The sequence below is a fragment of the Numida meleagris genome, chromosome 3, assembly GCF_002078875.1.
Source record: "Numida meleagris isolate 19003 breed g44 Domestic line chromosome 3, NumMel1.0, whole genome shotgun sequence".
NCBI classification, from domain to species: Eukaryota; Metazoa; Chordata; class Aves; order Galliformes; family Numididae; genus Numida; species Numida meleagris.
Genome location: NC_034411.1, coordinates 63,599,836 through 63,624,463, shown reverse-complemented (window position 1 = coordinate 63,624,463; position 24,628 = coordinate 63,599,836). Strand labels below are relative to the sequence as shown.

Sequence of the window (24,628 nt, the reverse complement as noted above, 5' to 3'; positions counted from 1 at the left end):
TAAATGTTTAGAAGCGGTACTAAGGGACATGGTTTAGTGAGAAATGGTGGTGGTAGGTGGATGGTTGGACTAGATGATCTTAGTGGTCTTTTCCAGCCTTGATGATTCTATGAGTTTATGATTCTATGATTCTATTTTCACACATAGGATTATTAGGGGAAGGAGAAAATTTCTATTTATGAAGAAGTGTTTACACTAAAAAGAAATACTGATAAACAAACTTTGGGAATATGCTACCAAATGCTGCATTTGTACAGCTTAGATAAAGTCTGCAACTAATAGTAGCATAGTTTGTATCACTATTTTTTCTATTACTTGTCACCATTTTTCTAAGAATATTTCTTCTGTAACTCCCTCCTCTTTTCATAGACATCTGTAGCATGATACCACTGCCCTCTTTTGTGGACAAAATTGCATCATCACCTTCTTGATCACTTCCCCCACTTCAGCAGCAGCCTTCAGAATTTCCCTACATCTGGAGAGATGTCTAAAAGCTGTAGCCATGAGAAAAACCAGCAGTGACATCTCTGAGCTCACTTGAGCACTTGACACTTGCACAAGGCACCCCAGCTCAGTTGGAATACTCCTAACCAACCCTCACCACCAACACAAGCTGAAGGATGAAAGGACTGAGTGCAGCCCTGCCAAAAAAACTTGAGAGTACTGGTGGATGGGAAGCTGGACATGAGCCAGCAACGTGCCCTCGCAGCCCAGAAAGCCAAACATATCCTGGGCTGCATCACAAGAAGGGTGGCCAGCAGGTTGAGGGAAGTGATCCTGCCCCTCTACTCTGCACTGGTGAGGCCTCACCTGGAGTACTGTGCCCAGATGTGGAGTCCTCAGTACAGGAGTGACATAGACCTGTTGGAGTGCGTCCAGAGGAGGGCCACAAAAATGATCCAAGGGATGGAACAGCTCTTCTATGAGGACAGGCTGAGAGAGATCGGGCTGTTCAGCCTGGAGAAGAGAAGGCTGTGAGGTGACCTGATAGCGGCCTTTCAGTATCTAAAGGGGAGCTACAGGAAAGAAGGGGACAGACTCTTTAGCAGGGTCTGTGGTGATAGAACAAGAGGAAATGGCATCAAGCTCAAAGAGAGTAGATTTATGTTGAATATAAGGAAAAGGTCTTTTATAGTGAGGATGGTGAGGCACTGGCACAAGTTGCCCAGAGATGTGGTTGATCCCCCATCCCTGGAGACTTTCAAGGCAAGGCTGGTTCAGGCTCTGGGCAACCTGCTCTAGCTGTGCATGTCCCTGTTCATTGCCAGGGAGCTGTGACCTTTACAAGTCCCTTTGATCTCTAAGGATTCTGTGATTCCATGGTTCTATGATTCAATGAAAGGCAGGAGGATGACCAGTGTAAAGGACAGTGAGTGGCAAACCATCGCATACCAAAGCAGACACCTCACAGTGAGAAACTGCATATTTTAGGATTTATTATTCTTAACAACAGTTGGACAGGGAAATAAAGCATATTTTATCAAACACGCTTTTAAACTTCACCAAAAAAACAAAATGGAAAAACAAAGTCATGCTCAGCTGAAAATATTAGGTGTCTGAATGAATATTTTGCACCCAGCATGCACTGAATACTGAGATAAAGCATCCACTGATGTCAAGAGTATGGTTATGTGAAAAGGAAGAGCAAAGGCATTTTGATTTTTGTATTGATAACCTGTGCCATGAGGATTAAAATTTTTGCTCTGACCTCATCTTTACTTTTCTGATCTCTTCATCCTTCCGACATCTGAGTGGTGCAGATGACTCAAGGAAACATTTCTAACCTGCATTTCATCTTCAGAAACAAAAGGTCTAGAACATCCCTTAACAAAGGTTTATCTCGATATTTCTTTCATTTATTTCTTTTTTGCTTTCTTGTCTTCAGCCTTCTTTAAAAATGTAATTCCTATTTCTGTAACAGCATCACCTTTCAGCCTGTCCTGCAGGAAGGTCACTTCTGCTGCCAAGTGAACCTAGGAAAAAGCAAAGAAGCACTCAGTTGGTCTCCTTTCTCCAATGTAACCATCTTTTCATCTCTCTCTTACCACAAGGGGACCCTCTTTTACGGGTTTTGTAAAAAATGCATTTTTAGATTTTTAAAAATACCTTTCCAAACCAAATTAATAGAAAGGAATCCTAGGTGCACTAGAATTAGTATAATATGTTAATCATCATTCCAGCGTTTTGCTTTGCTCTGAGAACTGAAGATGTGTACTTGGTTCTGTGATCACAACATTTCCTGATCATATACTTAAGTTATTAATAATTTTGTTAATTGGTCGGATATTGTATATATATCATATACCATAATTCAGAGACTGGTTTACAGAAATAATACTTACGCAGCTTTCACCTTCTTGAAACATAAGACAAATGACAAATCAGATACTCACTGACAGAAACATAATGCAGCCCAAATGTTATCTTTCAGAAAATGACACAGAAGCTCTACAGCTCAGTGGCATTCAGATTATGGCCTTCGTATATTCTTTTGTAAGAGCCTTAAATGATTTGTAAAGTTATCTAGTATACTTCTGGTTATTTGGTTTTTATGTTCTCTGCATCCACATTCTGCTCTCTCTTTCACCTGATGCCGCAGTTGTACTGCTGTAACATGAGAAAGTTTTAGTGATCCTCGTAGATCAAGGATGGAAAGAATCAGGGATGTTTTTTATCAATAATATCTATACAGGAAAATGAAATAGGAATAAGGAGCAGATGACAAGACCAGCACAGCACCCCGGCTTCCCCTGTTTTTTATTAGCTGTCTCCTTGGCCCACCAGCCCTCAAAGGAGCCCAGCTGAGACTGTGCTCAGTGAGCCAGCCTGTGTGCTTCTTTACCTCAGGATCAGCCTGAGCCTTTCAGATTCAGTTTAGACATTAAATCTGAGAAAGAAATTTAATACTACTAAGCTTCCTCCAGTTATCTGAGCAAGAGGTGTAGCATTCCTACACCTCTGCTCATTAATAAAGAATGAAGAAAATGCATGTGTGCTTCCTTACCATCTCCAAGGCACCTCGAATGACTCCGCAAAGGAGGTTGCAATAGCAAAGGGATGCTCGCTCTGCTGGCAGCTCCTCCACAAAGTCCACTAATGGGTTTTTGTCCAGGATTAAGGAGAATTCATTTCCTGCAGCACTACTGCAGCTCACACTGGGGGTGACCCCCAGGTACATCTTGAAAGCCACCTGCAAAAGGAGGATACCCAGACACTTGAATCTGATGGGCACAAACCACAGGAGAAACTTTAGGGTGCAACATCCTGCAGATTCGTTTTGCTCCAGGAAAATAGGGAGCAATAAGGAGCAGGTAGGCTTGAGATCATACTAGATATGTCTCTTCTGTGTTCCGTTTTAATCACAAATCTGGAGCTGTGTGATACTCCAGAGCAGTACACTGTAAGGCTGATTATTCTCTCCTTGATGTTCCCGCATTTGCAGCCCCATAAAAAACAGTTGTATTGTTATCAGTCATGCTTTCACAGTGCCGTTATGCTCTCCTGGGGCCATTAGCTCTATATTGGGCACTATGTTGCCCTAGATTGCCAGCAACATAATCACAGCTCCTGCAACTACTGAGTGTGTTTACTCAGTTCTCCACCTGCAGCCAAGAAGAAAAAAATAATAAAAGAACAACTTAAAAGAAAAAAGAATAAAACTACCGAGACGCATTTGATAACAGGGCGGGGTTTGCTTTTGTGCCTCTACTGGTTAGCATTACTATAAATATACAACATCTGGTCTGCTGGTGGAGAGGTCCTATATGCATGCATTTTTAGTGAGATCACTGCATGACCCAGGCAGCGCTGAGGCACCAGGTTCACAGCAGCTGTCCTGCCTGTAGAGAGCTCTCCTCTAACACACAGCCACAGGCTGCTACAGCTGAAGATAAGTGTTTTGGTTTTTACCTCTTTGGTGAGTATCGGATATGGATGGTTTCCAAATAATCCTGAAATTCTTTATGAACCGGAGAACTGCAATTGGCTACAGCGTTATGGCTCTGCTGACACTGGGAAGTGAACGTGCATTTTCTCTTGTTGCTTTCAGATGCCCCTGCAGCAATGAAAACTTCAAGTATGGTTTGGTATTTCTCTTCTCCCCAGCTTTTGTTTTGCTTGTTTTTGGATATTTCTTGAACAGCAAGACCTGGAAGCTCTTCACAGGCTGCTGGGTGAACCCCAGAAAAGTATTCCCCAAAGGGAACATCTGCCATTTCTTCATCATCTTTGGACAAATCACTTTAAATGCTCTGGTAGCCCCAGTGATGTGGCTTTCTGTGGCTTTGCTCAACGGGACTTTTTATGAATGTGCCATGAGTGGCTTGAGAAATCCTGCCTACTTAGATGCCATTTGCCGCAACAAATCTGTGAAGTGCTTTGAGGAGCTGCACAAGGTGTCCTGTGACAAAAGCACCATGCCCTTTTCAGAGAGCGAGGAACTCAAGCTAACACTGCAGGCACAGTCCCAGGTAAGAAAAACAACTCAGAGGATATTAAAGTTTGCAATAGTGCTGTGATTCATCTGTGGAAGGTGCTAAAATGGGTTTCACATAAAGTTTTGTCATAATGCAGCCCTGCCAAATTCAGTAATCATATTTTAGTTCAGTTTGAACCATGACATGTCCCCGGAAGGGGGTAGGTCCACTGTAGTAAGGATCAGTAAAATCGGATAGTTTAAAGCTGTCTGTCTGAAAGAAGAGAGCTCTGAAGAGAAAAACAGTACTGGACTGTTTAGGAGGCCAAATCAACAGTTGTAACCCTATCTGAGGGGTCTGTTATACTACAAATGCATACCACAATCTCCTATTTTTATTTCATTATACATACCATAAAGAAATCTTAGATCATTAGCAGTAGGAAAATACTGAAAAATCAGATTTGTGACTCACTGTTTAGATAATTTGTTTCTGTTTGCATTTCTCAAGTTTATGATGCCAGATTAAAGCATCTTTTTGTCCTGCTTGGAAGAAGAAAAAAACAATAAAATAAAACCAGAGAATGCAAGGCTGAGATTACATTCTGCTATACTTGTGCATTACAGTTGTTTTCATTGTCTTGTAATGTAAATAAACTTAGAGACAAAAAGCCAAAACAAAGGAAAGGAGAAAAAAGTGCTATAGAAAATAATGGAAAGATGATTGTCAGGATATGGCAGGAAGAAGCATTCTGTGGAGCCAGTAAGTCTTTGTTAGATGATTATATTCATCTGGATTTGTTTCCTATCCAAGAGCTGTTTTTATTTTCATTTCCTCAGGCAAATGGGACTGGAATGCAGACAAAGACTACAGTGCAGGCAAAGCAACTTAACTGAGAGTTTTAGAAAGAAGTAACAAATAGTTCTTAAGACTTGAAGTTGTATGCACCACAGGAAATAGTGAAAGATCGGTGACTCAGGGTATAACATGGGAACAGATAGGTTCATTCTCCAAACTGCAAAAGAGTGAAGGCCTTCTAAAAACAACAATATTTCAAAAACCTATAGATATAGTTAGTTATTATGAAGTGAGCAGAAAGTGCATAAAATAACTCAAAATCATTCTTCCATAATAGTCCCTAAAAATAATTGTTAGTCAGACTTCCCTGTTTCCCCAAGGAAACTTTCCATATTTCCATTGGCTAAATACAAAGATTTACTGGGAGTTATTATTTTAATGTCCTTCCAAGAGTTCACATGAGGCAGACTGCAGCTCTTCGTGTCATCCCCATTAAGACAGTGCATGGGAAATCAGTTCCAATTCATATGGGTCTCTGAAAACTGAAAGATCTATTCCACACTGGAATTTGTTACTTTATTTGGAAACAAGTATTTTTTTTGCAAATGTTACACATCACAGTGGAATAGGTGGGCGAAGCTGTTGGCAAGGACAGTGGTATTAGGCATGAAAAACCTGCATCCACACCTCTGCTCTCCTTCAAGGAGGTCATCCCACAAAAACAATTGCTCGCATGTTTTTCCACCCTCATTCCTTGCTATAACCATGGAAGTCGCTCTTTCCCTTGAAAAATTCTTAACGTAATTTGGTCAAACTCAGAAGTAGCTACAAAGAACTTGAGGGATGCTGAAAAAACTTGAGGGATCTCTGAAAATACGGCAAATATTTCTAATTAGTGTGTAAAAGTGTTGTGCACTGTTTCAGTGCCAAGGCAGACCTGCTGATGGACATGTAATTTCCATTTTCTCTTGCCCTCTCTAGTCACAGAAATGAGCAAGAAGAAGATTTTGAAACAGTTTTGGAATAAAAAAAAGATTTTCCTCTACAAAGGGCTGGTTCATCAAAGTAAAAAATAATTCATAGGAATAGGCTAGATCTCAGTGAATCTACTAGAAGAAGAAATGGAAGGGGCCAGGAAGAATTTGCAACAAGATTTTAATTTTAAGACATATATTCCTGTTAACTAATTTGTGCTAAAAAAGAGGGGTTTTTTTGTTTTGTTTTTAATGAAAAAGAGACTGAAAACAACACATTTAAAAATATTAATGGTTTAAAAGACTGATTAATCTGGGAAAAAATTACTTATCCATTGTGGTTTTTTAGTTAGTTACAATTCAAAACTGTATCTTAATCCTAATTCTTGCTGAGTGATTATATTTAATGTTCTCAAGAGGTAGAAACCCATTTACCATCCAGTGATCATGACAATTTATTCTACCTGTGCTCTTTTCCCTCTATGTGACAGAATTCAGTGAGCAATTCCAATACAATACATGCCAGATCATTATATTTTGCAGTAAGTTCTCATCAAAATCCTCTTTATGTTGTCCAGACACTATTCCTTCCTCTCAGGTCCAATCTGTTTACTGTATAACACTATTCAGCTGGAGCATTATTTGGTTGATCATTTAGACTTCTCTTAAATTTTTCTTTGTGTGTGGTCTTGTAGCTGAGGTCTGATTTGAGCTCATCTGTTCCTGTATTTGCCATTGCATTTGCACTGGTCTTTTCAGCTGTTGTTATCCAAGTTCTCTTTGTTATAAAATGGGATCACTTAAAATTGAGGCAACGCCTATCTCTTTGTGGGCAGACAGCCTCTAGTATAAGCCAACTTTTTTTAGAGTTTTACCTCAAAAGCAACTTTCATTCACTTTCCTGAGAAAGAGGCACCAAAATGAACAGTACAGAGAAGCCTTGATCTTGACTTCTGCTTTCTTTTCATTCACATGTGGCAGCCCCATTAACACTAATGCCAGTCAACAAATGAAAACTGGGAAGAGATGTCTGCGGTAGTTTCCCTAGAAGAGCAGCAGGCCTGCTATACAAAGCACAGTCTCTCTGACACATTCTTAAATAGTGTTTTCACTTTAACCTGAGGCCTGTTTCTTTTGTTTTCCCAGATTTTAGGCTGGTGTGTGATAGTGGCTATGGCTCTTTTCTCCCTGCTAACCACTTGCTGTGCCAGCTGCCAGTCAAAAGTCAGCCATCTCCAGCTGAAGTTCTGGAAGTTGTATGTTGAGAAGGAGAAGGAGCAACTGGAGCAGACCTTCCAGCTGTATGCCACCAAGCTGAGCGAGCGAAACCTGAAGTGTTTTTTTGAGAACAGGAAGCCAGAAGTTATCCCCCTGCCAGCTTTTCAGGCATGGGAAAATGCTTCCCAGCTCTACTCTTTCAGCAGTAGCAAACAGCATTATAGCACAATTCACAGGCTAGTTGAAGAAGGCCAGGAAGAAGTCAATGAGGAAAGAGAGACAACTTATGACTTCGTAAACAGAGGGGAAATACCATAGATCACATGTATCTTTAGCCTTTTCCTATTTTGCCAATACAGCATACTTCTAGCTTCTTTCATCTGTATTTTTTTTCATGGTGGCCCTTTTCTTCATGATCACATTTCCTCTCAGTTTCATACTTGCATTTTTTTGATGAAATGAAATTACTTCTCTACAACAGTGGAAAGACTGCAGTCCTCACTGGCACTTCAGGCTCATGCAATGCTGATGTCATTGGCTCCAGTTCAAGAGACAACAGCAAAAAGGACTGAATAATAACTTGTGAGAGGGTTTGGACAATATCCTATGTAAAAGGTGCTATAGCACACCTGTCCTATATAAATCAAAACCCTATCCTAAAGCAGTGCAATTTGAAGTGGGTGTATACAGTAATAGAAGAAGTGTGTGGCTTTCTGGCAGCCCACAGAAAGTGAAGGTTTTGCTGCCAAATCGTTTCCAGTTACAGGAGGTTTTGAGGCACGAAGATGTCTGGCCACTCGGGGCATCTCAGTGTTTCTGGTCTCCTGTTGCACCTAGAACACCATAGATAGTTGCACTGATAACCTGTCCTCCTTATCCCTGGGATGTCTGTGGAGGACATGGAGCAGTGACTTCACTTAACAGTGAGATGCCAGGTAATTACTGGGACAAATCTTACAGTCAAAATTTTAGGTACCAACAATTTTGAAGGGTGTTTCTGATGCAGCATAGAACTACCAAGCAATACTAGGCCTGCAGCCAGCATATGACAGAGGGCTTGGAAGAAAACTCCAAGTTTTAAGATGAGAAAATACTTTTGCAGAGGGCTGATTTTCATATTTTTTTTTAACATCATAGGAAACGCAGAATGTGTCTGGAGCCAGAGATGTGAGCAGGTCAGAGCACAGGTGGGGCACAGCCCCTGCTATGGATAAGGCCTCTCACTCCACAGACTTTTTCTTCACCTCATACACATGGAATGTACAACATGGCTCTCCCATAGGGTGCCTGAGCCTTTGCAAATGCTGCATAAAAGAGGTGTCAGGTTTCCGCCAAGTTTCTTTCCCTGGAATGACTGGGCAGGCTTTTATGCAGAATTTTACTGCCAGTCTCCCTGAGTGTGCAAAGAATCGTTATTTTGCACAGCTCGAATCGGGCTCTTATCAACAAAACAATATACACTACTCAGTTCTTCACATACTCACTGTGTTTCTCAAGAAGAAAAAATAATCTATCTGCATTTACAGACCATTGCTTTTTTAATGTAGCTAGTTCCACTATCTGATTAGATTTTTTTTAACATGTTTAGAAAGTTTTGTGGTCTTTGAGTAAATGTTATACTACTGGTTTTTTTTTTTCATCCCAGCTGCCTCACTTTGCAGCAGATTTAGGCCACGTCACACACCTCAATGTACGTGCTGCAGCTAAAAGCCTAGAGGCAACCCTTCCAAAACGAAAGTCACAATAGCAAGCATGTCTGACAACAGTAAGACAGACCTGCAAGTTGTCACAGAACCACAGCATTTCACTTCACAAAATTCATGGGAGCAAACAACCAGAGCATGGGTGAAGCTCTGAGTATGTAAAGGAATATGTGATTACAACAGACTGGACGGATGCTGTTTGTAAAAGCCCGTATCATAGGTCTTCTGATCTCACTCAGAAAACTGTTCACAAACTAAGTTTTATTTGTGTAATGTCAGGGGGTTTGGAACTAGATGATCTTTAAGATCCCTTCTAACCTAAGCTATTTTATGATTCTATGATTCCCTTTGATTTGTTCTCTTTACCTATTTTCTTCTGACATTCATACAGTCTCCTACTGATCCTGTAGGATTCTGTATCCTGCAGAAGGTCTTTATTTTATGCAGTTCAAAAGGAAAGACTAAACTCCTCTCAGTCCTTCCAAAATAATCAAATGCAGGCTTCTACTTCAGGCCTACTGAAAGAAAAAACATTGCTAATGCTCTGCTAAACTTCCCTTCCCAAAGCTATCTGTTCACCTCACCAACACCACAGAAAACCAAAGCAAGCAAAGATAAACAGGGAGGGCACTAAGTAGATTAACGATCTGATATATGAATATGAGGAAGAAGGTGGTTTGATATAAGGACGAGTTCTCTACTGCCCAGTAAGAGCTGAGACACAAAGGTTAAAGCATATATGGGAGAGGAAGGAAAGGTGGGAGGACCAAGTGGTCCCACTTCCAGTTTGGACAATCTTTTCATCCAGACAACGTGAAAGAGGTGCACCATCCTCACCCTTCCTTTGCTTCATGCTCATAGCTGATTAGTATTGAGAGTGTGAGGAGATGCTGGCTGCAGCTATCAGTCCTCTATCCTCATCTGCTGAGAGACAGGCTGTACTTAACAGCCCTGTGGCATGAAAGATCTGGTAGTTTTGGCCAGCCAGCTGCAGTGGGCTGCTTCTTCTGCATTCCCTTTTCCCTGGGCCTCGTGGCATGGTCTCCACGTTGAAGTACAGCTGCTGAATGCTCAGTACTACAACATGTCTGGCTGGAGCCTCAGAACCTCACTGAACTTTGTTTCCAGGGCTGTGTTATTCTAGCTCTGTTGCATTTCCAAAATGTCTGTGATTTAATGCAATTGCCATGTGGTTCTTGGAATAGTTCTATCAAAACAGATAAAAATAAAATCCAGTTTGACCTATTTTTTTTTTCAGCTAGAATCTGATTTTGGCAAATTTAACTCTATTCCTCAAGCAGCTATCACAAAAGCTGTTTTGTATCAACATTGTCGCTGAATTAAAGTTCAGCAGCCATCACAGAAGATCATTTTCAATACTATCAAAAACAAAGTGACCAAAAAAAAGGCACAATCAACATTTTATCTCAGAAAACTTAGATTTCGCATTAACTCTGATGTCTGTCAAATATGAGTCCACAAATAAACAGAAGTATCTGGTCTTTTTCTACTTCACATCCTGTAACTCAATCTAATCATTTCTTCCCCTCAGTGAGAACCCATTTTTCTCAGTTAATTTGTCTTATCTCTTTTTCTGCTATATTACACATCTGCTGCTCAAACTTCAGGTTTGAGTTACAAGAACGATATCTAGTTACATGTGCTAGGCCCTCATATGCTTTTGATTTAGTTTCAGCTGGGCTTTGCATTATGGTATGACAAATCTTTCAAATTCCATTGTTAAAATTTCTGGTGCAAAAGACAACTTGCATGGAAATTATGCAAAACCAGTGTCTCATTTGCAGTGCAACAGTGCACCAAATTAAGGCAAAATTGAAAACTATATAGTGCAAATTTTTAAAATGTCTCAGTAGTATAAGTAATTAAAGTGCATACATAAGTAATTCTATGAATAGATAAGAAATTAAATTTTTTTTCAACCAGGCTATGACTGGACAGAAATTCCTTTAAAACTACCATACACAGCTTCCCTAGGGGTAGAACAAAGGCCTCTCAGTCTTTCTCTGGGACTCCAAAAGAGAGAAGTGAAATAAATAAATCATTTCAAAAGCTACATTTCTGAATTTGCCTCATTTCTATCTGTATGAAATGGAATCAAAAAGAATATCTGTTGGACAAATATATAAGTTCATTATCATAATGAACCTATATGAAGAAAAACAAGCAGAACTATCTTTTGAAAATGTGACTATGGGATTATATGTTGCTTAATGTCAAACAAGGAATCTATGCAGTCAGCATTTAAAATGTACCACAACCTTTTTTCAGATTCTCATACTGCAGCCCATCTTTCTTCAGCAGCAAGGCTAAAACTCAGACAAATTTTGACGGTGCTCAGATACACTCTAGAGCTATGATAAACAGTTAGGAGGTCACTAATTTATCAGCTCCTGATATACTGGAGACACTTCCCTACAACTCTACAATGGATTGTATGCATAAGTAGTGTTGCAAAGTAACTGATAATTCACTCTTTAAAAAATTAAACCATAAAACCAGATGACATAAGAAAAAGATTAATCAAGAACATTAATTGATGTACTTAGAAGAGAAAGAGGGGAAAGACAGGGAAAGTAACTTTTTACTGGCATAGTTTTCATTGTTAGTACTTTTCCAGTCCGTGTTTGGAAAGAATAATATATTTCAAGGGGTTTGCAATGTGTTGCTGATCCCATGCACTCACAACCTCTTTACAGTACAACATTTCATGCTTCAGTTTACTGCGTACCACTTAGCACAACAAACTGCATTTCCTGCTCACTGATGAGATCTGTAGAACTACATTTATGAGCTTTGTAGACTCTGCCAGTTTCTATCAGACTTTCAGGCTGACCATTGCTTGACCTGGACAAACTTGAAAAGTGGGTCCATGTGAACTTGATGACATTCAACAAGGTAAAGTGCAAGGTCCTGCACTCGGATTGCAACAGTCCCTGATATGTGTGCAGACTGTGAGAAGAACTCATTGAGAGGAGGATTTGGGGATCCTGATAGATTAAAAGCTGGACATGAGCCAGCAGCATGCTCTTGCAGTCTGAAAATAAAACAATGGTATACTGGGCTGCATCAAAAGAAGAGTAGCCATCAGAGCTGGGAGGTGACTGTCCCCCTCTGCTCTGCCCTTGAGAGGCCCAACTTGGAGTATTGTGTCCAAGCCTGGGGCCCCAACACAAAAATGATGTAGAGCTGTTGGAGACAGGTCCAGAGGAGGGGCACAGAGATGATCAGAGAGCTGGAGAACATCTCTTATGAAGACAAGCATTGGGAGCTGGGCTTGTTTAGCTTGGAGAAGAGGGCTCTGAGGAGACCTCGTCAAGGCCTTCCAGTACTTAGAGAGAGCTTACAATCAGGAGGGAGACTGAATTTTTACCTTATCTAATATTGACAGGAGAAGGGGAATGGATTTAAACTAAAAGAGGGTAGATTTAGGTTAGATGTTAGGAAGAAATTCTTTACTTGGAAGGTGGTGAGGCACTGGCACAGGCTGCCCAGAGAAACTGTGGATGCCCTGTCCGTGGAGGTGTTCAAGACCAGGTTGGATGGGGCCCTGGGCAGCCTGAGCTGGTGACTGGCAGCCATGCCCACTGCAGGGAGTTGCAGGGGGTTGAAATTACATGATCTTTTACAACTCTTTCAATCCAAGTCATTCTGTGATTCATTTGCCAATATATAGGGGCCTTGTGTGGCAAGACCCCCAGTGGGAAAGGGAATCTCATGTATTCCCCTGCAGTTCTGGCTTTGGAGGATGACATGGTTGGAGTCCCTGCCCTGGCGGCCCTGTGCTATAGAAGGTGACATAATTCCATGATCAGATCTAAAACTGGAATTGTTTACTCTTTACAACTCTTTTCTAACAGATCAATGATGCTAGAGTTCTGAGGAAGGATAAAGTAAATTTTGATTTCATAGTATTATAGAGAAAAATTATCACCCTTGTTTCAAAAGCTTAGTTATAAAATCTTAGTTTAGCTTAGTTCAAATCCTTAGTTATATTTAGACACAAATTCTGAATCCAGTGTTAGATGTTACTTCTTCAGCTGTGCATTGCTCGTGGTACTGTTCCTCAGTTGGTTTCCATTTTCTTATATCAATTTGCCAGGGAGCATAAAGACTGGCTTTAGGTGGCCTGCTTAGTCTATGCAAAATCACAATGTTAACGCAGGGAGCCATTGAGCACCATATGAACTCAATGCAGAAGGACTTTGTTTGGCTGATAACCAACCCATGTTGGCCTTCCTGCAGTCCACTATAAAATAACAGTAAATCCCAGGCTCTGCAGTCTGAATCATTATATGAAGTTTTAAGCCCCAGTCACAGAAAATGACTGCTTTAGGTATACTTCTCCTCCACTATTTATTTATTAATAGGGCAAGCTGGCTTTGTACTCCTCACTGTATGCTTTCTCTTTTGTTTCATCTCCTTGCCTTTACATGGAAACTTTGCGCGGTGAGCACTCATGGCGTGACCTTACAGACTTCTTTGTTCTTCAGAGGACTGCAGGATAACAGCTATGTTTACAGATGTTTGTTTTTAAGTACTTGAAGTGCTTAACTGCCTTATTTTAACCTTTTAACTGTTTTTACCCTATACATTCGTCCTCAAGAGTTAGTGGAGTTAAATATTTCAGCATTCTTTTCCTTGCTTAGAACACTGTAACTGAAGAGTTAAAGAGAACATTTAGAAAGCTGTGCAGTTTTGAACCAGCAACTGCAACAGTTATTCTCTGGGTTATTTGCATACTTTTTGTTGGTATGTGTGGCAGACAAATGCGCTTGAATGTTGGATCAAAAACAGTTTGCCAAATAAATTTGTTAATATTTTCCATCTCATATTTGGCCTTGGAAAGGATATGCTCTTTCCACATAACTCCTCTTCTAGTTTCTTAAAAATAAAATTTCAAGAGACTTTGTGCTTTAAAGTTTGTTCCAATCTTTCTGAGTAAGGTTTTGTCTCATTAAGTGTCCTTTGAAGTACAGCCTGTACCAAAAGTGTATTTTTCCTTAATTTCTTACTATATTTTGTTTCTGAGTCTCCTACACTGGACAATGATGGTTCAGTTAAACTACAGCAATTTACATATGAAAACAACAAGGTAATGCAGAAATTAGCAAACCAGATATCTGGCATGTATATAAATAGGCAGAAAAAAACAAAGAACATACATCACCTGAAGAGGAACATAAAAGTGAACAAAGAGGTGATTTTGCAGACTGGCATAATTCTTCTAATGAGACAGCATGTTTTAATACTGTGATTGAAATGTTGTTTCTCTTGTATTTTTCATTCAGCTTCCCTCAGAACCTCCAATGGATCCTCTACCCTGGCTCAGCTTCTCCTAAGAATGAGCTTTGTTGTTTTTCCTGATTTGTGACTCCAAGACACACTTTACGTCAGGACAAAAGTTAGTTTCCACTAAATTCCAGTTACCAGATCCAGTTACCTAGGATCTGACTGGCTTTTAGTAATGTCACCTGCTTTTGCTTTAAACTTTGGCACATTTGGTGTTTGTGTATGTTGTGCATATCTGCATGTACAGTGAACTGCTTTTAAAGCCATATTAGAACAGAAAAGATGTCCTACCTCTATTTCTGTGATAGCTGTCAGTTCCCATGCAACAACCATTTTGGAATGATGATACAAATTCTGTCACTCCATTACAGTCAGAGGTTACTTAGGTATTTCTGACATGGAGTGACATGGTTTCACATGGATGTGAGCAGGATCACACACCACCTGGTACTACCCAGCTGCACTTTGACATAAGAAACAGCTATGCTACTAGCATGCATACGGTCACTGTATAGACAGCCTGGTGTTTCACAGCTCTACAGCCAACATCACATTTAGCTGATGGCAATCCTTAAATTATTCTCAAAAAGGATACCAGACATACTTCCATCTCCCAAAACAAGTCCATGGAAATGAATCTCAGTTCAATTAATTCATGCCCTGATCTCTCCACTTCAGCAAATGACCACTTAGCTAACAGTTGTTTTTTATAAAGTGTGGTTAATTTTTCTGAATGGGAAAGCTCAGGCATACCTTCCCTGTCAACACTGAAAATCATTAAAGACAAAAGGAATCGTGTGCAATGATCTAAGCATGTATAGGTCTGAGGCAGCTCCATATCTGTGAACTACCATCTCCTTTATAGTGACTCTGCAGTCTAGGAGGGCAAGACATTCTATGGATTTCTCTTCAAGTTTCCCCAGGACTTACCCTTGTGTCAACGCTTTATCTTAAGAAACCTCCCTATTGCTACTCAGTTTCCTCCTTGATCTTTTTGTCTGCCAGTAGTGTGAAAGGTTATTCAATAAAAGGGAAATTTCCATCAAAGAGGGTAGAAGTACCTACACTCATTTTTTTGTTTGTTTGTTTTACCATTAGATCTGTGACTCTCCTGCCTTGGAGTCTTCATTTTGCAGAACATTCATCAGCTTCTTCAAAATATTACCATTCTATGGTTAAAAAACATCTGAGAAAACTATGGATATTCTGAAGGGTTCATATGGTAGGAATGAGCATAGCAAATTTTAAGAACTGTTCTGAGCTGATTAACCCATATAAGTTTCTAGAAAATAAAGATTGAGGGAATATATAATTTGAAGCTTAGTAAAACTGAATTTTTTTGTTGTTGTTCATCAGATTCTCTGGAAAAAGCAGAAGAAATTAGCTTAAGCAGCAGCAAACAAAAATAAACATTTAACTCTTATAATGGCAAAACATTTCACAGGCTAGTAGGAAAAACTGGATTCATAGAAGGACTTAATATTAGCTTATAAACTTATATAAGCTTATATTAAGTTACTGCTTAATGAATGACTTTAAGGTCATCTTAGGTCAGGGGTCAGCAACCTCTCACAGCTTGTATCCCACAGTCTCTGATACCAAAGACTTAGACAATTTAGTTGGTACATAAAGAACAGAAAGGATAGGCTTCCTTTATGTAAAACTTTGTAGCAGACAGGATAAGTAGGCCTAAGCAAGAAAAGATAAGAGGAGCTGGGCTCCTGCTCAGGATAAATGAGTTTAGAGGGTCTGGTGTGCATGCTACAGAATAATGCAGGCAACAGACAAGCAGAATGCTTATTTGCATCCTGGCTTTGCAGGCTGGGATAAACTTACGTGCTGACTGAAACCAGATGCTGCAAGTTTTGCAATGTATTAATGTGTGTATTAGAATTCTTGGTATAGGGGGGAGCTTCACGGCAAATGTTTGAATACTGATATGTTGAATGTATATGATAAGTGTGTTTTAGGTCCTGCACATGCATGCCAGGAAAAGAGATCCCCTATGCACCCAGAGCTGCAATAAAGTAATGTCAGTTTTCTGAATTATCGTTTGGTTTAGAGAGCTTTATATCCGGATTTTGGTGACATCTCTGTCCGCAACTCAACAAAACTACTACTGACATGAATCAGTTCTGTGGTTCTGATGACCCTTTGTAGCAAGCATACCATTGTGGGTTTCTCATAACCAACTGCAAAATTCTTATCCCACTAAGCATCACAATTTTTGTGCTATGTTTTTGTTCTGTAGGAACTGATATCTCCTCTCGAGGAGAAACTCCGTGAGATACTAGCTGAAGTGAAATTGCAGACAGAAGCTGTACTTCACACAAGTGATGCATAGGTGTGATTGCAGACAATCCTCACATAGCAGAAAATGTAAATAATGTTTTTCTGGATCAAAGTGATAGAGAAGGAAAAGCTAAGACAACTGAGGATAATGAAGCTCTAAAGAACATAAATCTTAATTACCTGTGCAATCATGTCTGCGGTTTCAGAATAACTGCGACACCGTTTCACATCTGAATGAGCTAAAAAATCATCTATCAGTCTCATACCAATGCCGTATCCCCTAAGGGGAGAACAAAAAGAGTTAACATTCAAAAAGGGATGGCTTTCCCACCTATCATCCTCTGAATCTGTTTTGTGTGCTTTCTCATTTAAAAAAAAAAAAAAAAAAAGCGTGTTTCTAAATGAATGACTTAAGGACATCAGATTTTGATAGTCTAGGTTCTTCCTTCTGCCATATTTTACAGCACAGTAGGATGTATGGTTGCATGGGGAACTATATTCCTTTAAGCATGATATCCCCAGCAAGCATAATATGAATGCTGAATACATACACATGCATATATGTGTATTTACTTATATGAGAAACTATATATGAGTATAATACACATAAATATATAAATAATATACAAAAAAATGCTGATTAACACTGTTTTGTCACTAAAGGACAACATAGGACAGAATTTTCTCCATTCCTGAGTGATCCCCAGAGTCCATCTCACACTATCTCTGTCCAGAGGACAAAGCAATTGCCCCTTTTCGTCACAGCACTCGTGCTTGCATTGACATGGACTTCAGCAAATATCTGTTTCCTCTTATTCTTTCATCTCTGTCTTCATTCTTCCTTCACAATCCCCTCTTTTTCTGTAACATGTTTTCTCCTTTCATCTAATCATTGCAGAATGAGTCCAGAAGTGGACAGTTAATATACAGTTTCAGTGCACTACTACCTTTACTTTGTATTTGAAATACAACAAGTTCAGAGAAATTAAGTAAAAAAGGACAGAAGTTAATGAAAGTTTTCATTAAACAAGTATTCATTCCTAGCTCTTACATGTTAACAGAAGTTGGTAGCTACACAGACTGCATAATAAATATTATCACTTCAAGGCTTTTTTGGAAAAAAATACAAAGTTTATGCAATTGACAGAAATGTTATGAAAAAAATCTGAACAAACTTGGAAATTATCTTTTTGCATGTTCATATATGTGGATATTTTTAGTTTCTTCCTGTATGCCAGAGGCCTTACACCTTCAGCAAGGCAGGCTGCAGTCAGTGAAGCTTCTTACTGGTTTTGTAACACATTTTTGACAAGAAGCCAAAGAGTGATCTGATGTTCAGTGTGATGACAAGACAGAATGTGGTTTTGGCAGCATGAGGATCAAAATTGCAGCATGTTATGCATCAGAAAATGATGAAATTTTTATCACTTCAGTATCAATATCAATAAAGTTGGTAAATAAGTAATCAGCAGTTAGCAAGGTGTGCATTAGTGATGCACAAGACTATTTTCAAATTTTATGCTTTAGGTTTGCAAAGTTAAAAGAATAATAAATATACAAGCAGCTATTTGGCAACTATACAGTGAAAAACATTCACCTCACTACAGATTGTGTATGTGCATTTATACAGAGGGAGAGATCAGAATACTTTTCCCATCTGATACAGATCTGCTGATCTACAATATTTCTTCCCAAAGCTGGGTTGTTTTTATTGTCACAGTAGTAAAGCTGTTCATATTGCAGCAATGAAACCTGACAATATTTTATCAAGTCCCTCTATTTACCAAGAAAAACAAAAAGATTTTATAGAAACAGGTGTAAGAACAAAACCACAAGGAGCAGAATGTATCTCCACATCTTTCAAAAATGAAATTTTTGAATTTCCTAATTTCTACCATAGCATAAGAAATAAGTATTGTTTTTTGTTTGTTTGTTTGTTTGTTTGTTTTTTTAATGTATGATTTCTATTAGAGCTGAATGAAGGATTAAAATTAAACAACGATTCGAGGGATGTTGTCTCTTCAGTTTGTGAATAAATTACTTTCTTTATCAGATCAATGGTTTTTTACTAACTCCCATGGACAACTACTGGACTATAGCCTCGTTGTAAGCTTTTAGATTAAGAGTAAAGCATTCAGAAGCCAATAGAGTACCAAAATGAGAGATCTGAATTATACCCTCAGGGAAGGGTGTTGACTATAGAAGGAGGCTGTCTATTGACTGGGTCACCAAAACCAAATTCCTACAACTTTGCAGAATGACTACTTTTTTTGTGTCCAAGTCAGAAAACCACAGTGCAGCCTAGGTGAGCGGAAGCCAAAGGAAGGTTGTGTGAACAGTAGATACATAAATGCATTGTATAACAGTCTGCCAGAGAAGTCGCGGATGCCCCATTCCTGGGTGTGTTCAAGGCCAGGTTGGATGGGGCCCTGGGCAATCTGATCTGGTTCCTGATTTAGTAGTTGACAACCCTGTCTGCAGCAGGGGGATTGAAACTAAATAATCTCTGAGATCTCCCCCAACTCAAGCCATTCTACGATTCTATGTTAACTTGAAAACACCTGTGAAAAGTAAAAAGCTTGAGTAATTTGAAATGACATGGACGTGAAGGAGTGGAAAAGAAGAGTTAATATGGACACTGCAAATTATATACTTTATATATAATAAAATATAAAATATAAAATTATAAAATATAAAATTGTAATAATACATATTATATATAATACATGGAACTAGATGAAGTTTAGAAGTCTGTATTATTAGTAGCTTATCAAAGGGTTAACAAAGAACAAGTGTAAACAATCAAAAAATCCTGATGCTTTTCTTCTGAAGTTTAAAGATTAATTGCTCATCATAACTCACAAATTAATGTTCTTTCTATTGGCAGAATATTTAACCTTACCCCCATGTTGTCTGTAATCCTTGACAGCGCTGGAACCCATAAGTCAGGAAATATAAATCTGAATGGTAGTATATAGGTGGTCAAACTCCATTATCAAGGAAGCTGAATATTTAATGCAGTACTTACATTTTGTCTAAACAGCTGTTGACATCTTCATCTTTTTCATAGTCCTTACACAGCTGGGCTACCAAAGCCCCATATGTGAGCACAAAAAGTTCTCTGCTCTGCAAGATAATGTTAGAAGTTGAAAATGAAACAAATTACAAAAAAAAATTTTTTTTGAGCTGCTACTATAGTAAAAGCAAACAAAAATACCATTTACATTAATAAAGAAGCTTCTGTCCATTGACATGTAATCGCTGAAATCCTTTGTTTAAGTATAGCAGAGCCTGACTTGATCATCTCTTAAGTCTGTGCAGGCATTTTGTTTGTCGGAAAAACCATTTGTTGCGATATAGCTAGTTTCATCAGATACATTATTGCATTCTTCAAGCACATATAACTGTTGGATTGATAAATGTTGCCAAATGCCATTCAAACATAATGACGAGCATTTAATTTCTGGGAGAATACATGAGGAATTGAGCTATTAGTCCTTTCACAGTAAGAAAAATGTGTACAGTGAAATTCCAGTTCTTTCACAAAAGCATGATTGGTCTGATTCAGATCATCAGCTGCATTCCTTCCAAAAAAAATAAGAAGTAAATCAAAAAAAATATTAGCTCAGAATAATGGAAAATTTCTGTAATTCAGCACAAGTATCAAGAATAGCAATAAACAAAGAAGAAAAGAATCAGTACTACTGACATTTCATCTTTTTTATAGGTTTTTACAAGAAATCACGGAACACCCCGAGTTGGAAAGGATCCACAAGGATCACACAGTTCAGCTCCTGACTCCGCACAGAACCACCCTAACCTAAATTACTGTCAATACCAGCTCTCCAAATACCCAGACAGACTCATTGTGATAATATTTCCACTACACATAAGCAAATGGACAGGCATCACTTCTAATGTGGCCTGCTTTTAAAGTTTCATATCCTGTCAAAAAACAGAGGGTAAAAGCCTGTATTTCCTGAAAAAGACTTGATTACCAAGATTTGGAAACAGTTTTCTTTTAGAGGATTTATCTTTGTTAGGAAGTGTAATCTCCGTTATGTAACATTGTAACTAAATTAATTTCAACCTATACTTGATATAGATACAGATTTATGTTTTCCCTTTCATTTAGCAAGCGAGTCCACCTTTTCCCAAGTAGGCTTGGACAACCTTTTCTGGCCCAGATTTATGGCCATCACTTGCTTGTGCAGTTTCTCTACAGGCAGGTATGGTTAGCAGGGGCGTGCTGACTGGTCTAAGAGACTAAACATAGTGTCACCGAAATTATCAGAATTGTTTCCAACACATTGCTGGACATTACTAACAGTTGATGTTAACAGCAGAATAATTACACCAACTGCTCCATCACTCAGCTGCTACCAGAAAATGATGACTGAAGGAGAAATTCTTCTATATGGCACATGATGCTGGACATGGTCTCAGAAACAGGAATGATTTACTTGATTGACATGACAAAAAAGATACACTCACTTGTGATATGAGGAATGTAGAGAACTGCCTAGGCCTATGTGAAAATGTTTATTATTTTCTGCAATATAATAAAAGTGCATTAGGATATCTATGAGAAGAACAAGAGGATTTTTCCCTGAAATAACTATATATATATACATGCATATATGTATAAAGAAAATATTTATTTCTAAACTTTTAGTTTCAGAACATCAAGTTCATTGTACATCGTGTGATCTGCAGAGAAAGTGGATGAATTGCTATGTAAATGTTAGTATTACAATCATTAAAGGAGTATGGGGGAAAAAAGGCACAGGTTCATGCAATTCTTTTTTTTTTTTCTAATGAACAGCAAAATGAAGGAAATACAACGTGATGGTCTGAAATGTAAAGGAAAATTTAAATTTAAAGGAGAGGCAACTTAAAGGAAAATATAAATCACATTGGCAGGAATGAGTTTCACAGCCAAGTCAGATGAAGTATTGGCCTACGGCTTGCTTTCCTCAGTGCTGCCATCCCAAATACTCTCTTTTTGTCATACTCTAGCTTTATTTTTTAGTTTTCCATGTGAGCGTCACAGTTCTGTTGCTATTGCGATGAAATATCATTTCTTGTAATATTAGCCCTCTGAAAGCTAGAAATCTGGTACAGAAGGCAGGAGGTGGCTCCAGAGGGTAAACGAGTATACTGGATTGACATCTGGTTTACCTTGCACAACATTCCTCTCCTTAATTTGTAATGAGACAATAGGCAATTGAAAGTAGTCACCTAAAACTTAGGTGGCTAACATTGAACAAAATGAATCCTGTACGTGGTGTTAATGATTTAGCAAGACTGGCTAAAGCACAGGTAACAATTATGAAAAGACAGTGTCTGAGTTTCTCGGTACAGAGGATGTAGTTGGTATGGCTCTGTTTCATGAGTAAGACCGTGGGGGTGGGAAAGGATTACAGCCACCTGTTGAAGGAGTATAGAAAGCTCTGGAAACACTGGGATCCTTAGCTGTTCACTGATGTGGAGTAAAGTTACCTTCCTTTATCCCCTTGGTCATGATCCTGCTGGATCATATCTATTGCACTGCTGAACTGACTGTATCTAGCAGGAGTAGTAGCTGGTCTGTAGGCCTGAGAGACTAGGTTGACTCATATTAAATGCTTGGACAGAAATTTATCTATAGAAGTGCTGCAAGCCTCTGGCATGTGGGCATATTAGAAGTGCTTTTTATTTATAGTCAGTGGAAAAATAACAGTAAATGCCAATGAAAACAATGGAACAGGAAGAATGGCTTGGCAGAAAAACCTTTTCCTGCTCCCACTGCATCAACAGCTTGAAGTTTAATAAATGTTTCCATTTTAATGTCGCTCGTCAAAATGTTAAGTAGTGTGGAACCATATCTTAAAGTCACCTTGGTGATAACTCCTGTTTACAATAGCATTACACACTTTGCCAAATTCTCATAAACAAATTTTTAATGCATTAAGTGTACATTATACAGATTCGGTATTGTTTTAGTCTCAACAGGTCAGTGTTGCAGTAAGACAAATGCCTTAGAGAAATATTAGCACAGTGTAACAACATAATTGATATTATTGTCCACTCTTTCAGTCAACTGGAAAAAGAACCTATTTATTTGACCTTTTTTTTCCATAAACTAACGTAAGTTAATTATTAGTATATATTATTATAATTATTATATTATTATAATTACAATATATATTTATATATTATAATTACTATTATAATTACTATAAGTTAACTAATGTAACTTAATTATTTTATTTTATTTTATATTTATTTTATTTATTTATTCATGTATTTATTTTCCAGTGGAGACCTTTGTCATCCACTAATTCTTTTCTTTTCAGGAATAGGTACAATAATGTCTTGGAGAGTTCTGGAACTTTTCCACTGCCCTAACACATAAAATCTCACCCAGAAAGTCCTGAGGCTCTAAGTTCCTGAAGAAAGATGTGGGTAAAATTGAACATCCAAACACGAAACAGATTCCATTTTGTGTTTAATTTAATGACTGCGTAAACACAGAAGCACATAAACTTATCTGACATTTCTATTTTTGACCCTTAAGTTATCTGAAGTACTTAGTCTTCTGCTTCTGAATGTACTCCAGACTTAGAAACTTTGTATCCATGTCTTTCTGAGCCTATTTAGATCTTCAGACATAAGGGTAAAGTAAAAAAATAAAAATAAAAAAAAAAAATCAAGTGCCCAGTAAGACAGTAACTTTGCTTTTGTCTACAATTACTTATTAGCAACTTCATCTCTTCAGTTTGTTATACATATGCAGGGATGATGCAATTATACTTTAACATGCAAACATTTTCTCTTCAAGACCCAGTACTATTATTCCCGTATTTCTTTGTTGCTGGTTTTTGTTGTTGCTGGTTTTGTTTGGCCTTTTTTTGTTTGTTTGTTTGTTTTTTTGTTTTTTTTTTTTTTGTCTTGGATAGTGAAGGGGGTGGGGGATTATTTGTGGTAAAATATTCCTAAACAGTTATAAATTTTCAACAATAGAGATTCTGAGGAAACTTAGTGTTAGCAGTGTTTAAGACACATGAGCCCTAAAGTTCTCCATAAGAATGATTTTCTTCCACTACACACTCTCCTAGTCCATAGGATTTCCTAACGGTTTGCCCAATCTATAGCAAAAGCAAGTGTACCTCTCCTTACATAATGTCTGTTATAACTAATCCACAGGACATTTAGATCAACTGTTCCTGATGTGGAGACACATTCTGAATGTAATCTAAGGTGTAGAAAACCTGATCTGGAGAGCTCAGAGCATCAGCTCACTCTTGGCATATGCTGTGGTTAGATGCGAGCAAGAATAGGAGGGATCTCTGGCAGAGACTCCCAAGACTTACTGCGTCCAGTGGGGTACAAAAGGACCACCCTTCTGATCCCGGCAACAAGCCCAGTGCCTTGTGCTCTGGGCAGCAAGCCTCTGCTCTAATACTGGCAAACTCACCCCCGTCCTTTCTATACTTTCAAGCTGTTCAGAAATACATCTGTACAAAACACAACAATACAATAATAGCTCATTCCTTCTCCATGCACAATTTCAATTGCACATAGCAAAAAATGTCTTACTATTTTGGGGCTGTCCTGCTTTCTTCCCAGAGGCCGTGACATGTTGCTTGTGTAAAGCTTGATGTATGTGTCAGGTTATACTGCTTCTTCCTCAAACAGCATGTTCTTCTCTTGTTACAGCATTTTCTTGTTCCCTCTTCTAAAGGTCTCTCTTTTCTTCTCTTCTGCCTTTTGCATGAGATGTGCTCACTGCAGTCTGTAGTGCTGCTGATGCTCCTCCTATTCTCTACGTGTACAGAGCCCTTTGGGAGAAATGCAACTGGCAGACCAATATACAATATAAACTACTCCATCTGTGAGAATGGACTGTCACCAAGTACACAGCAAACAACCACGG

At 38.6% G+C, this 24,628-nt stretch overlaps 2 protein-coding genes across 6 annotated transcripts; one reads left to right on the top strand and one right to left on the bottom strand.

Moving 5' to 3' along the window:
- On the bottom strand, window positions 1,416–24,539 carry TRAPPC3L (trafficking protein particle complex 3 like). The gene is made up of 5 exons (XM_021392417.1): window positions 24,292–24,539; window positions 19,739–19,836; window positions 16,891–16,990; window positions 3,005–3,190; window positions 1,416–1,973 (listed from the first exon to the last, which is right to left on the bottom strand). Exons 1-5 carry the CDS (start codon window positions 24,331–24,333, stop codon window positions 1,857–1,859), a joined length of 543 nt encoding a protein of 180 aa, XP_021248092.1. The 5' UTR covers window positions 24,334–24,539; the 3' UTR covers window positions 1,416–1,856.
- LOC110396632 (protein FAM26E-like) lies at window positions 3,213–21,496 on the top strand. Of its 5 annotated transcripts, none has more exons than XR_002437117.1 (3): window positions 3,220–4,469; window positions 14,418–14,530; window positions 20,438–21,496. XR_002437117.1 is itself a non-coding variant. In XM_021392413.1 (3 exons), exons 2-3 carry the CDS (start codon window positions 4,266–4,268, stop codon window positions 7,721–7,723), a joined length of 594 nt encoding a protein of 197 aa, XP_021248088.1. In that variant the 5' UTR covers window positions 3,701–3,916; window positions 4,049–4,265; the 3' UTR covers window positions 7,724–11,184. The 5 variants fall into 5 exon arrangements, 4 of the variants coding, with proteins under 4 accessions (XP_021248086.1, XP_021248089.1, XP_021248085.1 ...); XM_021392413.1 differs by lacking the exons at window positions 14,418–14,530; window positions 20,438–21,496 and adding an exon at window positions 7,334–11,184 and having other exon boundaries at window positions 3,701–3,916; window positions 4,049–4,469; XM_021392411.1 differs by lacking the exon at window positions 14,418–14,530 and having other exon boundaries at window positions 3,213–4,469.